Source organism: Leuciscus leuciscus (assembly GCF_965113295.1).
Source record: "Leuciscus leuciscus genome assembly, chromosome: 13".
NCBI classification, from domain to species: Eukaryota; Metazoa; Chordata; class Actinopteri; order Cypriniformes; family Leuciscidae; genus Leuciscus; species Leuciscus leuciscus.
Window position 1 is genome coordinate 15,900,561 of NC_138737.1, and position 15,235 is coordinate 15,915,795.

The 15,235-nt window shown below is 37.2% G+C and overlaps 1 protein-coding gene across 1 annotated transcript in view; it reads right to left on the minus strand.

Moving 5' to 3' along the window:
* Nucleotides 1–38: 38 nt before the first annotated feature.
* The window catches only part of tafa3b (TAFA chemokine like family member 3b), a 109,673-nt gene continuing 94,476 nt past the window's right edge, over nucleotides 39–15,235 (minus strand). The window contains exons 3-5 of the mRNA XM_082188648.1: nucleotides 8,212–8,361; nucleotides 6,432–6,556; nucleotides 39–841 (exon numbers count right to left, since the gene is read on the minus strand). Of these exons, the coding sequence (XP_082044774.1) occupies nucleotides 830–841; nucleotides 6,432–6,556; nucleotides 8,212–8,361 (287 nt within the window). The 3' untranslated portion in view covers nucleotides 39–829. The remainder of the gene's footprint in view (nucleotides 842–6,431; nucleotides 6,557–8,211; nucleotides 8,362–15,235) is intronic.

The window sequence follows — 15,235 nt, forward strand, 5'->3', positions numbered from 1 at the left end:
TAGCTTGCAGCCTCTGAAATCAGAGTATGGAGAACAAATATCTTCGACATTTTTAATTATTGAATATAATACTGACACATGTACTCAATAGCAGTTACCAGGCTGGATAAAAACATTGATAATAAAAATTATAACCTTAATAAACTTTATTCTGCTTGTTTTGAGAATAACACTTTGATCTTTTACACTTTTACATGTTCTAGAATATACTGGTACATCTATTCTGTCATTTCAGACTGTGGGACTGAAAAGCTTTAATTTAGAAACAAACAATATACAGAAGTCCGTTAGAGGTCCAGATCGATTTTACATGTTTAAATGCTGTTTCAAAGATTCCGCAAGGAATGATTGGACCTTCTGATTAGGTAGCGCAGGAATGATCATGGAACTTTGGGAAGAATTGAAGGGCAAGGAAGGAGAGCATGTTGCTGAAGAGGTTAAACTCCATTGGGTTGCACTGGTGTAGATGATCCAAACATCTTTTGTATAAAACAAAAACAAACAAAAAAAACAACTGCATACGTACATCGAGACCCCCCAGCCAATACATTCCAGCAGCTATAGATCCACACCCAGAAGATCAAGCATCCGGAAGGCCAGGGGGTCCATTGAGGAGGACACATGAACTTTTTAGGATGGTCCTAATGTTTATGGTGGATATATTTCTGGAGATCAGTCTGTTCCTCAGATGTTTTGATTTCAAATAATCTTCGTATGACTAATACTGATCAATCCTGTTAGCTGAAGCTCAATGGTGTCTATAGTTAGTCTTCACTTTCAGCACTTTTGTCCCATTAAGTTGGGTCCGATGGTTCCATGGAGCGTAGAACTATCGGGTAACCTGAAATAGAGAACGAGAAAGAATTTAGGTTTGACACTTTGGTGTTTTCCCATTAGACACACCTGCACCTTTGTTTACCAGCACATCTGACTCCAATAACCCTAAAATATGAATTATTATGAACTATACTGCCCTATTTTGTACAGAGGAAGAAGTCGTCTGATTCTCTGTCTCTGTTAGTACAGATTTAATTAATGCTTGACATTTATCTGCGCTGACTTGTTGTCCTGGCTGCTGATGGGCATGGTCCGCTGGAGCAGTGGGTGAAACAGTTGGCGCCCAAGCAAACTCATTCATTTAGAGCCTGGCACCTTGCCTTCCAAGTTGGCACAGAGGGACGACTGAAGAGAGTGCCATGGCACAATGCCCGATACTTGATCCACCCTCTCACTCTTCCTCTTTCTGTCCTGGTGTCTCTTTCAGATTTGGCAAGTTTTATGTTGCGAGAGGTGTGCTGGCATAGAAAGAGCAGTTACCATGCTGATCAATCATTTTAAACATCCATAATTGATCAAAGCAACTCTTCTTTTCTCCTCTCTTATATTTTCAGAGACCTATAAAATTATTTATAAAGTAAATAAAGAAGACAATATACGTGCTGTAATATAAATTGAATTTGGTGGTTTTCGGCTTGTTGCTATGCAGTTAGGGTGTTCTGGGTGTTTGTCAGAACATACTGTAGGTGCTTGTTTGCGCACGTAAGCCAAAAGAGACAAAAGTCTTTATGATTTATTTGTAATTTTTTTGTACAGATTATTGTAATCAGGAACTACTAACAATAAGCTTTGATCCAGATTTTGTCTACATTGTGGGACCAAAATCTACCCACAGAGAAAGAGACAGAATGTGTGTGTGTGTGTGTGAGAGAGAGAGAGAGAGAGAGAGAGAGAGAGAGAGAGAGAGAGAGAGAGAGAGAGAGAGAGATCTGACAAAGGGCTATGTGTGTGGATGGTCCAAATTCACATTAATTCACTGTAATGAAATATGGATCAGTGTTATGTGTGTGTTTTATAAGAGGTAAGGTGGCACACAATAGCTTATCAGTCTTTGATTAAACCAGACCCTCTCCTTCACTTCTGTTCTCCTCCCGTATTTTATTTTTTGCCATGAAAAAAAATAAAAAATCACCATGACTCTCTTTTTTTAGGCACTGTATGAAAACGTCTCCATGTGTTGTTCACAACGTTGAAAAAAAAAAATCAAGAGACTAAGGTCTAGAGAATTTATTTCTGTTGAAACTTTTAATTGGAGAAGTTTTCAGTATTTCTAACTGCAGAGTATGAAAAATACATAGGCCTCTTCTATCATTTAATCTAATAATTATAATAATAATTGTAGTTGTGTGTGCATAATTTGATTGCCAGTCCCAGATACTTCCTCTCTCCAGCAGAGTCCAAAATAACTTTCTGTCACACCAATTTCAGGTGAAGTGACAAAATCTACCATAAATAAATGTATAATGACTACCATAATTTCTGGCCCCAATATATATATATATATATATATATATATATATATATGAAGAGTTCAGATGCAAAAGCCTCTAAGTGCCATCTGAAATTTTCTTCTAGAATGTAAATTTTTATCAAGCTTGTATATTTAAGTTCAGTAATTTCACTTAAATGACAATTAATAGGTCATTTTCATTGCTATTTAGGTGAAATTACTGAACTTAAGTGTACAAGCTTGATAAAAATGATCAATCTAGAAGAAAATTTCAGATGGCACTTAAAGGCTTTTGCATCTATATATATATATGAAGAGTTCAGATGCAAAAGCCTCTAAGTGCCATCCTAAATTTTCTTCTAGATTGATCATTTTTATCAAGCTCGTATATTTAAGTTCAGTAATTTCACTTAAATGACAATTCATAGGTAATTTTCTTTGCCATTTAAGTGAAATTACTGAACTTAAATATACGAGCTTGATAAAAATGATAATTTTAGAAGAAAATTTCAGATGGCACTTAGAGGCTTTTGCATATATATATATATATATATATATATATATATATATATATATATATATATATATATATATATATATATATATATATATATATATATACACTCACCTAAAGGATTATTAGGAACACCTGTTCAATTTCTCATTAATGCAATTATCTAATCAACCAATCACATGGCAGTTGCTTCAATGCATTTAGGGGTGTGGTCCTGGTCAAGACAATCTCCTGAACTCCAAACTGAATGTCAGAATGGGAAAGAAAGGTGATTTAAGCAATTTTGAGCGTGGCATGGTTGTTGGTGCCAGATTTCACAATCTGCTCAGTTACTGGGATTTTCACGCACAACCATTTCTAGGGTTTACAAAGAATGGTGTGAAAAGGGAAAAACATCCAGTATACGGCAGTCCTGTGGGCGAAAATGCCTTGTTGATGCTAGAGGTCAGAAGAGAATGGGCCGACTGATTCAAGCTGATAGAAGAGCAACTTTGACTGAAATAACCACTCGTTACAACCGAGGTATGCAGCAAAGCATTTGTGAAGCCACAACACGCACAACCTTGAGGCGGATGGGCTACAACAGCAGAAGACCCCACTGGGTACCACTCATGTCCACTACAAATAGGAAAAAGAGGCTACAATTTGCACGAGCTCACCAAAATTGGACAGTTGAAGACTCGAAAAATGTTTCCTGGTCTGATGAGTTTCGATTTCTGTTGAGACATTCAGATGGTAGAGTCAGAATTTGGCGTAAACAGAATGAGAACATGGATCCAACATGCCTTGTTACCACTGTGCAGGCTGGTGGTGGTGGTGTAATGGTGTGGGGGATGTTTTCTTGGCACACTTTAGGCCCCTTAGTGCCAATTGGGCATCATTTAAATGCCACGGCCTACCTGAGCATTGTTTCTGACCATGTCCATCCCTTTATGACCACCATGTACCCATCCTCTGATGGCTACTTCCAGCAGGATAATGCACCATGTCACAAAGCTCGAATCATTTCAAATTGGTTTCTTGAACATGACAATGAGTTCACTGTACTAAAATGGCCCCCACAGTCACCAGATCTCAACCCAATAGAGCATCTTTGGGATGTGGTGTAACGGGAGCTTCGTGCCCTGGATGTGCATCCCACAAATCTCCATCAACTGCAAGATGCTATCCTATCAATATGGGCCAACATTTCTAAAGAATGCTTTCAGCACCTTGTTGAATCAATGCCACGTAGAATTAAGGCAGTTCTGAAGGCGAAAGGGGGTCAAACACAGTATTAGTATAGTGTTCCTAATAATCCTTTAGGTGAGTGTATATATATATATAGCATTCCTAAGGTTTTCGCATTTTCCGCTTGGTAAGAGTTCGTTTTACCCTGATCTTCAGTGACTATAAAGATCACAATAAATCTTGAAATCATGTCTTCTGGTCACTTCATTTTATTTACTGCTTTGTTCTGCCTTTGACTTTTTCTGTTGAGAAGAGTCTGAGTCAGTCACTTCACATCTGTCACTCATAACATAAGTGCTTGTGTGTTTGTTGCTTAGCTTGTCTCTCTCTTTCTTTGTCTCTGTCTCTCTTTGTCAAGATTCAAGAAGTTTTATTGGCAGGATAAAAAAGGGGTTGTCTCTCTTTCTCTGTTTTGTTCTTCTTTTTTTTCCTAAATCAGGCTCTACTGTGTTTGATGTCAGTTCCAACAAACTTCAGGCTCTCTCCACATGAACTCCTAAGGTATGGTACAGAGCGTGATCACAACAAGAAGAATTAGGTCACTGAGAGAAAGAAAGACAGAGGCTTTGTTCCAAAATCTAGTGAGTTGCCTACCTAGACAATATTTTAAAAACTGACAAACACCTTCTTTTAGCCACATTATAAGGCATCATTGCTTGTATTTTTCACAGAGAGGGCAATCAATGCAAAAACACTGTAACAAGCCGAATGGAAAAAAAATAGATGATGAACAAAGTGAGATAATGTCAATTATCAGTTCTTATCAGGGTCGTCATGCACTTAGTATTTTTAAAGAGGGCACCACTTGGAGGGAGGGGCATACATTATTAACGCATTTACTGGCGCTATTCCAAATTAGGAATATTAGGACTATAAGTCCTGCATCGACCTTCCTCGTATACTGTAGCTTTTAGAAATTAATTTAATTAAAGCATTAAGCACTGACACTGCAGGGCAAACTCCACCTTATCTCAACGTTGTACAGAGCTTTTTGTGAACCAGAGTCTGAAGACTAAAAATATTTTTTTGGTAAAATTTTGGACGAATTCCCCCAACTACCTGCATGCGAAAAATCGATGGTTCTGCACAAATCGCCCAGTGCCAGGCTGTGGCTTCAAAACTAAGAAATTAGTTGGGGCACTGTTCATTTTCTACCTACAATATTCTAAACTTTATAGTTACCTACGCAATGTGTCGATATGTTATCAATAAAACACTTTGTCAAATTAGGCTATTTGAAAGGATTATTGCGATTATTAATTTGTCGCATCCATTGACATCAGTGTATACTTTTCAAACTATGAATGTTTCTGTCAGGACCACTACCGTCAAATATGATTGACAATTGCATACAGTTTGGATTGGCGGAATGGTTCCGTTCTGGGCGAGAACTCCCTGCGCATCCATGCAGCCTAGCATGGATAAGAGCAGGGAGAGCAGCAATAATCCCCCTTGGGGTAAACAGAACAGAACCAACATGAAAATTTGCAAATATATTTAATTCAAGATTTTAAAGTACAACATTATTCGATAATTATTCTGATTCAAGGGGAATCAGAATGTCAAATCCTGACAGGGCGAGAGGAGGAGCTGGGGTTGGAGGAGGGTAATTAGCTCCTGAGAAACGCGATAACTGCTGCTGTTAATACTGAAGGAGCTTATATATGTATATGGTGATGGGTGTCGTATTACTAGATCTACTAGGTAGATGTGGATCAGCTGAGGGTCACCTGATGCGAGCTTGACTAACGTGACCTGCCAGAACTAACGCTACGCTTGATTTTTTGCAAGTAGGCTACTTCTGTGTATTTAAATGTCAGACAGAAACATAAAATACACATTACAGTATATGGTTGAAAACACTGAACAGTTGTGATATATGAAGAGCGCTGTCTCTGGCTCAGCGCCAGCCAAAGCGCGAACGCAATTTGAATTTAGCAGTTGATGACGTGATGCACTGAACATTCTAATCACACCGGTGTGAACGTACGTTTCAAAGTCTTAATTATCAAATGTAAAAAAAAAATGTTTTGGTCTTCTGGAAGCTGCATTCAAATCCATTTAGCTCAAAAACCTGAGGGGGCATGTGCTTCTGATTCTAATATTTGTTTGTGTTATGCATTTTATGCTGGAGTGTTGCAGTATTAGCTTAGCAATATGCTAATGGCAAAATTTTAATCAAATAAAATCAATCTCTTGTGCGTTTTCTGTTTATTCATTGAGAAATGGGAGTTTAAATGACCCTGACAGCTTTCAAAGTCACAGCATCCTCAGGCCAAAAGGACAGTCCTCATGTTTTGAAGTGTATGTGTGTGTATGTATGTATTTATGTGTGTGTGTGTGTGTGTGTGTGGGTGGGTGTGTGGGTGGGTGGGTGGGTGGGTGGGTGTGTATACTAACCTTGGTGGTCTTCACCTTGTTGCCTGTGCTGCAGCTCCAGCCTGTGAGGTCGGGCAGGACTTTACACTCCTCACCATCCACACACGGCTGCATCTGACACCACCACTTCTGAGCTACTATAGATGCTACACACACACCCATCACAGGGAACATGGACAAGACCACTTAGGTTAGTACATACAGTACAGACACAGTCACTTCCAGTGAGTATAGGGGTCATATCATGGAATGGGGGGGAAACAAATCAGGCAAAATGTTGTTCTGTTCCTGGCTAGTTGTAGCACCTACAACTCTGCATCATTTTAAGAAACCCAACATTACAAATGTATTGGTCCCCAATGCTATCTCACGACCAATTCGTACGAATTCGTACGAATGATAAAAAGTTGGCTAATTCGTACTAATTCGTACGACCTCACTCGTACGAATTTGTACGATTTGTCTAAACCCACGTGATGGGTAGGTTTAGGGGCGGGGTCAGGGGTAGGTAATTCGTATGAATTCATACGAATTGGCCAATTCGTAAAATATGTACGATTTTGCAAAATTCGTACGAGTCAGGTCGTATGAATTCGTACGAATAAGCCACTTCGTAGAATTTTTACGTTTTCCCGTGAGATCGGGCTGTGGTCCCACACCAACTCAGTATGGATTGTTTTGTGAATTTGTCACAATGTAGTGCAGGCTCTAACTGCCTTATTTCATATGCACAAAGGTAAGCCAATCATGAAAGAGAGCATTAGAGGTCATAGCAAAAGCAGCCTGTTAATTTCGTAGGGTTGGAGAAAGGGTGGAAAATTGACCTGAAAAACTAAATTACTAGTGCTGTCGATTTAACATGTTAATTTAGAACACTTAATTAAAAAACATTAATGAATTTAATCATGCTCCCTGACACGTACTGTACACTACTACAAAAGTCACACTTACAGAGAGCAGGCAGTACAGAATGAGTACTTAAATGGGATGTGACAGGACAGCAGGGGTACTGAGATGCATTTTTGAAAGTTGAACTGTTTGGCACATCATCTTAAAAAACGTGCCCATTATAATGCAAGATGTGACACAACAGCAGTCTAGTAATTAATTATAATTAATTCCATTAAAATTCAAGCCCCATAAATTAAGACTGTTTTTGTACCTTGACTTAAGCTAAGTGGACTCCAGGGAAAGACATAAAATGAAAAAAGAAAAAGGAAAATAGGATATGACCCCTTTAAACACAGTGGATCATGGATCAGCTCAGGAGCAAGAAAATGGCAAACAGATGAGGAGTTATTTGAGATGATTCAGAGAGAAAGAATGAAGCATGAGATGGGGTGAAACTTGGCTTATTTGACATTTCCTCTCACGCAGAGCGCTGTGTGTAGAGACACTTGAGCTATTTTTTCCTGAGCTTACAGTCAGGCAAAATAAGATAACGATCGATTTCTCTGTCAAGTGGACAGTGTTGACACAATATTAAATGAAACAGCCAGACAGCTGAGGGAGACAAAGAGACCGAAAGACAGAGAATGAGAGGAAAAGAGACGGGGGAGAAAGAGTGAAAGATGCAGGGCACAATTGCATCTTTATCATCATACATAATAGGGGGAAATTTGCTAGTTGCACCAACATTCCAGTTCATCCAGACATTGAATACTCTGAAGCTCTGTCAATGAGTATTTAAATTTAGTCGTTATTCATTTTAAGCACAAACACTATTTGTGAATTAGGCTATTGTTAAAACCCAGAGCCATTTGCCTGAATAGAATTGAAATGATCTGAAGATCTGTTTTACCATCCACACAGGAGGGTGCAGCCCTTGTCGTTCCAGCGACTTGTCCCGGGAAGCAGGAACACTTAACCGTCTGTGATCGCTCCTCAATCTTATTTCTGTTACAGCAGCGGTGGGCTGCAATCACCTCACATGTGCCAGCCTTCACGTGCACTGCAACAAAGAACACACACGCACATTTCATAAGATTATTTGTCTCTGAATGACATTGCAGTCAGCATCTCATTTAAACAGGCACACCTGCAGTCAGTCATTCCACCACAGTCCTTTACCACATATCGTCTTGCTGTGTACAGCTGTGTTTTATGCAATATTTATAGTTGAGCCGTCAATCAATTAATTGTATACATAAATAATTTAAATATATTTAAATTTTAATCTGTCATGTAATTAATTTGACATTTTACTTTTAAATCAAATGAATTACGTGAAACACATTTTATTTGAATTATATTTACATTAATAACATAAAAAATCATTTCATGGATTTTTTACATATTTTTTGAATGACATATTTGGCTGTATCATCTTTTCTCAATGTTTTTTAGTATCTCAGCGCCATGTTTTTTCGTTTTTTTATCTCAGTTACACTTTGTTAACATTATGTATTAACTAACATGAACTAACAATGAGCAATACATATTTTTTTTACAGTATTTATTAATCTTTGTTAATATTAGTTAATAAAAATCCAGCTGTTCATTTGTTCGTTAGTTCACAGTTCACTAACTAATGTTAACAAACACAACATTTGATTTTAATGATGTATTAGTAAATGTTGAAATTAACATTAAATAAGATTAATAAATGAAAGTTCATTCTTAGTTCATGTTAACATAGAAGTTTACTAATGTTAACTAATGAAACCTTATTGTAAAGTGTTACCAAAATCCCTTGTGAGTTAAAAAGTTTAACTTAAATGGTTGTTGTAAGAACATTTTTATTATGGAATTTACATACAGGTCAGGGGGCATGATTAATTGCACACATTATGTGTTCTGTTATTTTTGATATATATTTAATTGTACTAAATTGAAAAGTTAAAATGATAGCAACAACTTATAGCTATTTTTTTTATAGCAATACTTTAGCCTACTCAAATAATCTAGGTCTGTTTTTCTTATGCAGGAAACATACACAAGCTTCCCGGTATTTTTTTGCGAACTTTAATTAAAGCTCTAAGGGGCATAGAGATGAAAAGAAGACATAACCAAAAAATGTATAACAGAACTGCTCTGGGTGCCTGACGGCTACTTGCTAGGCCATCAAAATGATTGAAATTCTAACAGAGATCTTCACCATCTCACTATCTCAATATCACATCAATGAAAAGTGTTTTTCTCTTTCCGAGTGTTTGAAAATTGTAGACATGTCTTTGAAACGTTAAAGCTAAAATTGCAAAGCAGAAAAACACAGAGTTCTATTAGAGAAAGGCGGAAAATGGTGATAATGAGTAAAAAACAAATGTCTGAATTCATTTATTTCAAAGATCTCTCCTGATCTTTCTCAATCCACCCACCTTGTCTGGAGCATTCAAAACAGTTTATTGTGGATCAGTACAGCTTAGTGGGTTTCACCCTAAAAAAACACCAAAGGCTTCAGATGAAACTTAGCCTGAGCTATCGAACATGCCCCTTAATGTTTGGAGTGGGTCTTAGCATCAGCCATCATGTTTACAGGGGGATACTCTTCTAACTGTCAGGTAGTATAAAGCTTCTGATCCCTGTTTGTGGAGGGAGTTTTAGTACAGGGACAGTTATGCGGACTTGCACACAGATCGATACTGCAGCTTTGGGGTGCTTTTTTTAATAGCGCCCAAAATAAAACCTCTAAATCTGTGCTGGGCCTTCTATTCCAAATCTCACTTGCTCGTTCCAGATTTATTGGCCATAAAAACAAGTTGTGCCTTAGTTTTTGGCTTTAGTTTCTAAGAAAAACGAAACAGCCATGTTCTAAAGCAAGCTGTTTTTGCAGTCAATTCATATGTAGGTTTTGGATATGGATAACATGACATGATAGTTCTGCTGCTGCACTTCCTCTATAACTAATAATAGAGATACAGGACAGACAAGTGCAGAGAGACGCAAATTAGTGTACAAGTAAAGGCCTATTCACAACAAGTCCAAATATTTGATGACATTTTAAAGGACAAGTTCGGTATTTTACACTTAAAGCCCTGTTTACAGATCGTTTCTGATGAAATAGAACGGTTAAGATAAAAATTTGGACACATGCTGCTGTCCCGAGAATTTTCTTTTTTTTATGTAGGTTTCTTTCGCTTCCCCCCCCCCACCTCCAGAATGGCTGCATATGTGCACTGGAACAATCCTTCCTAAAAACGCATTAAACTTTCGTTTACAAAGACGTGAAACTCACCGAGTGGTCAGGGGTGTTCACTGATATGCTCACCCAAAAGATGCTTTCCAACAGGTTTTATTGTAGTTTTTGTCCAACTCCATTGACTTGTATTGGATGTCCATTGACTTGTATTGGATGTGCTGTGAGGTACGCTATTACTCCGCCACCAACTGGGCTGGAGTGTCTATTATTCAAGCTCTCAACGAATGGTAAAACACCTATTTGAAAGCATCTTTTGCAGAGATTTTTGTGTGAGCATATCAGTGAACACCCCTGACCACTCGGTGAGTTTCACGTCTTTGTAAACGAAAGTTTAATGCGTTTTTAGGAAGGATTGTTCCAGTGCCCATATGCAGCCATTCTGGAGGTGGGGGGGGGAAAGCGAAAGAAACCTAAAACTCTCAGGACAGCAGCATGTGTCCAAATTTTAATCTTAACCGTTCTATTTCATCAGAAATGATCTGTAAACAGGGCTTTAAGTGTAAAATACCGAACTTGTCCTTTAAGCAAAACATTAGGGTCCGGTTTCACAGACAGTGCTTAGATTAAGCCAGGATTAAGCCTTAGTTCAATTAGGGCTTTTAGCTTTTAGAAACGTGCCTTAACACGTGTTGGCATCTTGAGACAAAACAATGGCACTGACATATTTTAAGATTTGTCAGGGCAAGTTGCTTTCATTTAAAACAGCTCAAACATTTTAGTCTGGGACTAGACTCAAGCCATGTCTGTGAAACCTGGGGTAGTAAGAGAATTACACAGTGGAAACTTTTTTTTTCTCATTTTAGTGCAGTAAAGCTTTGTAAACATAAACCAGATTTGCTAAATTGGGTATAATAAGTATAATTAATAGTAATATAATTAGTTTCAAAACAATATATCTTTAAAGTAAGTTTATTGTTCCTACCCCATTGAAAAGGTTTCTTTAGCTAAAGGCAAATTCATCTCAAATAAATTTTTTTTAAAAATACTTTAAAAAAAGAAGTACAAAATAGATCAACTTACTTTAAGATATATTGTATAAAACAAGTCTTCATATCTTATGCAGTTTTGTGTCTTGTTTTGAGGATGTTTATATATATTTTTATAGAAAACAAGTAAAAAATACTGATTAAGTAATATATATTATTTATATATATATATATATATATATATTTATTGTACATCAATTCTGAACTATACTTTTGTGTAATTTAATTGCATCAGACTTGGTGTGAAAAGACATTAACCAACAGTAGAGCATGTGGAACAGTCTAAGCAATGGAACCACTGTCTTGTAAAGGACTAAGATGAACCAACCAACATGATCAAATGTAACATAAGTGTTAGAATGGAATGACCTTTATCTAGTTGAAACATGAAAGTGCTGGAATGGAATATCCTTCAGAACAGAGCATGCTTTATGTTGCTTTAAGGAATGGCTCTGTCCTTCAGTGGATGGGCAGCACAGGGTGAAACAGCCAATCAATTCAATCTCTGCACACATTACCTCACACCAGATTAATCCATCCTGACTGGGTCAAAGCAGGGGCTGACGCTGCTGGTCAACAGTCTGTGCTGTGTGTGTGTGCACAAAATGTGAAAATGTCAAACGTCCCGAGAGATCGACTTCTCAGCTGAGAAACGGCTCTTTCAACCATATTCTTTCTCATCATGCATCTCACTATCTGCAGTGACAGGGCATTTCATTTCTGTGTTCCCAACATGATGGGATTCCACAATATGGCCCCTGAAGGTTTGAACGAGGGTGTTGTTCTCTCTCTCTCTCACACACACACACACACACACACTGACATACAGCGCCTGAGAGGAGTTTGGGTCAGGGGTCTGGTAGCTTGTGTTTGTCCTAGGGGAGTTACGTTTCTTTATTTCTTTCTTTCTTTCTCTTATTTCTTTCTTTCTCTTCATTTCTCACTTTCTCACCTCCCACTATCTCTTTCTTCTCCGTCTCTCTGGTCCCGTTTTTTTTTTTTTTTTCATTTCTATCTGTCCCGCAAAAAAATATAATTTCCTACTCAGTATTTTTGTCTTGTTTTCCAGTACAACTATCTGAACATTTACTTGAGAAACGATTACTTGAAACCAAATGTAATAAAGGTGCAGTAAGCAATTTCTATCTATCTACAGTATCTATCTATCTATCATTTAATTATTTATGAATAGATACATATTTAATTTAAATTTTATTAACAAATGAATATGTAATATATTATTCAATAGTAAATACATTTTTAAATATTTTATTTAATAATATAAATAAATATTTATGTAATAATATATATATATATTTTTTTTTTCACGTTCAGTTTTGAATCTATTTTGTAGTGAGATATTTTCTCTTTCCGTGGCGGATTCTGTGAGGTCTCCCCTCTGCCTGTTTTAATACCAACTTATCAAACTCCGCTGATTGAAATGTCAAGGTGTAAATATTGTGAGTGTTGGATCCTCTCAGAAGGGTGAATTTTATTACTCAGTCATTACAGACTGAAAACCTTCAATTCGTGTGGGAAACATTGCACAGCTCAGAGGGAGTGCAGCCGAAATCAGCTGTAAATGCCAAATGCAAATATTTGTGTAATCGGAATGAGAGGGCGATGGCTTTCCTGTATCGTGGGACCACAAGACGGCAGGGAGACGGGCTTGATGCATCAGAAATCATCAGGATGGAAAGAAAAAGATTTGTATTCTGCACCTTACTAGCCACAAGAGATGCTCTTAATTGCTCAGTATGTTAATGATATCTTCATGGTGTTTGGCGGCTTTACTTAGACAGCTCACTTAGTTTCCAGAAACTCTGTCTATCTTGGGCTTTGACATTTTTTTTTTTTTTAACAAAACATGAATATGTCAACATTAATTTTCTCTATTTCCTGATGTTGAATGTACAAAGTTCTGTCATGAAGCTCTAGATGGCACAGTTGATAGGTCCTTAACTCAATCTGCAATCACATCATTATCTATAGGGCACAGCTGATTGGTTCCTGCTTTATCAGTAGCCAATGAGCTCACTGCTCAACATTCAAACACTGGTCAGCATTTGTTGTAGCAGTGCAGTGCACTTTCAGAAACCCTCCACCTTCCCATGCTCCACCTGTATAAATCAGCTACGGGTAATTCATGTACGCTATATTGTATGGGAATTCTGGGAAATGAATTCAGAATTCTGCCATTCTGGGAAATGAAGTTTTCTTCCATCATGGGCCCTAAAATGAAAATATGAACACGTTTTCAAAGTTGGCTTTTCAGACATTTATTATTTATATCATATAATGTTTCTGGAAATGCCCTTTGTATTATGTATATGATAACATGTTTATGAATAATGAAAAATGACTACACTTACAGAGACTATAGCGATTTTAAATGCAACCTTGCTGAAAATTCAATTCAAATTTGGGAATTAGAATTTAAAAGGCATTCTTAATTAAATTCTGAATAACATATCACTATACATTACTGTAATTTCTGTTGGTCATTATGATGATGATGATGATGGGAAGTTTCTGATATGCCAACAAAAAACATGCAGCCTTCAAGAACCAGTTTATCTGTATAATTACACAATCCCACACTGATGTATCAAACAGTTTCTCGTTCAAATGTCTGTGGGGAAACTGACAGTCATTATGTCTCTGAAGGCGCATCCCCTGTGGCGTAGCTTTAAAATGGACTCTTTAGAAGAAGAGCCCTCAAATGCATAAACATATTCATACATGCACAAAGACGAGCTAAATCATTTTACAAACATGGGCACAGTTGCTTTAAAAGGAGGTTCACACAAAACCAGCAGAGACAACATGAAATATACAACAGCAAAAAAAAAAAAAAAAAAAAAAAGGAGGAAACTCAGTGTTTAACTTCATAATAAAATGTGTCAGGGTTGGTACAGGAATCTAAATGTAGCTTGGGTTTCTTCTCTAATCAAACAAACCTGAAGCATTAATCACAGTCTTTGGGTTCATTTGAAAATCACGTGTTATAGTGCATGGCTGAATCTAAACTCTGGAGGAAGGAATAGTATTGACTCTAATAACTCTCTATATCAAATTTAATCGCACATAGAAGTATCCTACAGATAGAGAGACAGAGGGATATAAAAGAGATATTCTACCAATAGAGAAATGTAGTGAGAAAAGCACAACGCTATTGTTGAACTTACTGTGTTATACTAGCAGGTCTAAAGCTTTCATTTCGTTATCGATCTTTTGGATGGCTTTAATATATCACTGTATTCACTGTGCTTGTGTGTGTGTGTGTGTGTGTGTGTAGGTGCGCACTCAATTGTTTGTGCACTGCACTGTAATACACTGTAAGCAGATTGCTGGCAGGTATTATAAAACAATGCAGTGAACACAGACACATGTTCTCATATACTATTAACCTGTTTGACTTTTCAGAAGACCCGATGCATAAAGAGACGCATTGCTGAAGGTAATGGGTTTTATGAGAATCTCCCTTTGTCAGTAGGTTTGAAAACATTCAAATTGAAAATATATCTCAGCAATAACACTTACACTGCACTGAGGCAGAGAGCAAAAATGTCAAGAAGTCCAAGAAATGTCCCAGGAGTTGATTTTTATTAGACCTAATATATTGAACTGTATTTTTGTTATATGAAGGCCACATTAAACTTTTTTTTTTTTTATGTACAGTACATGCTTACCAAGGAGAC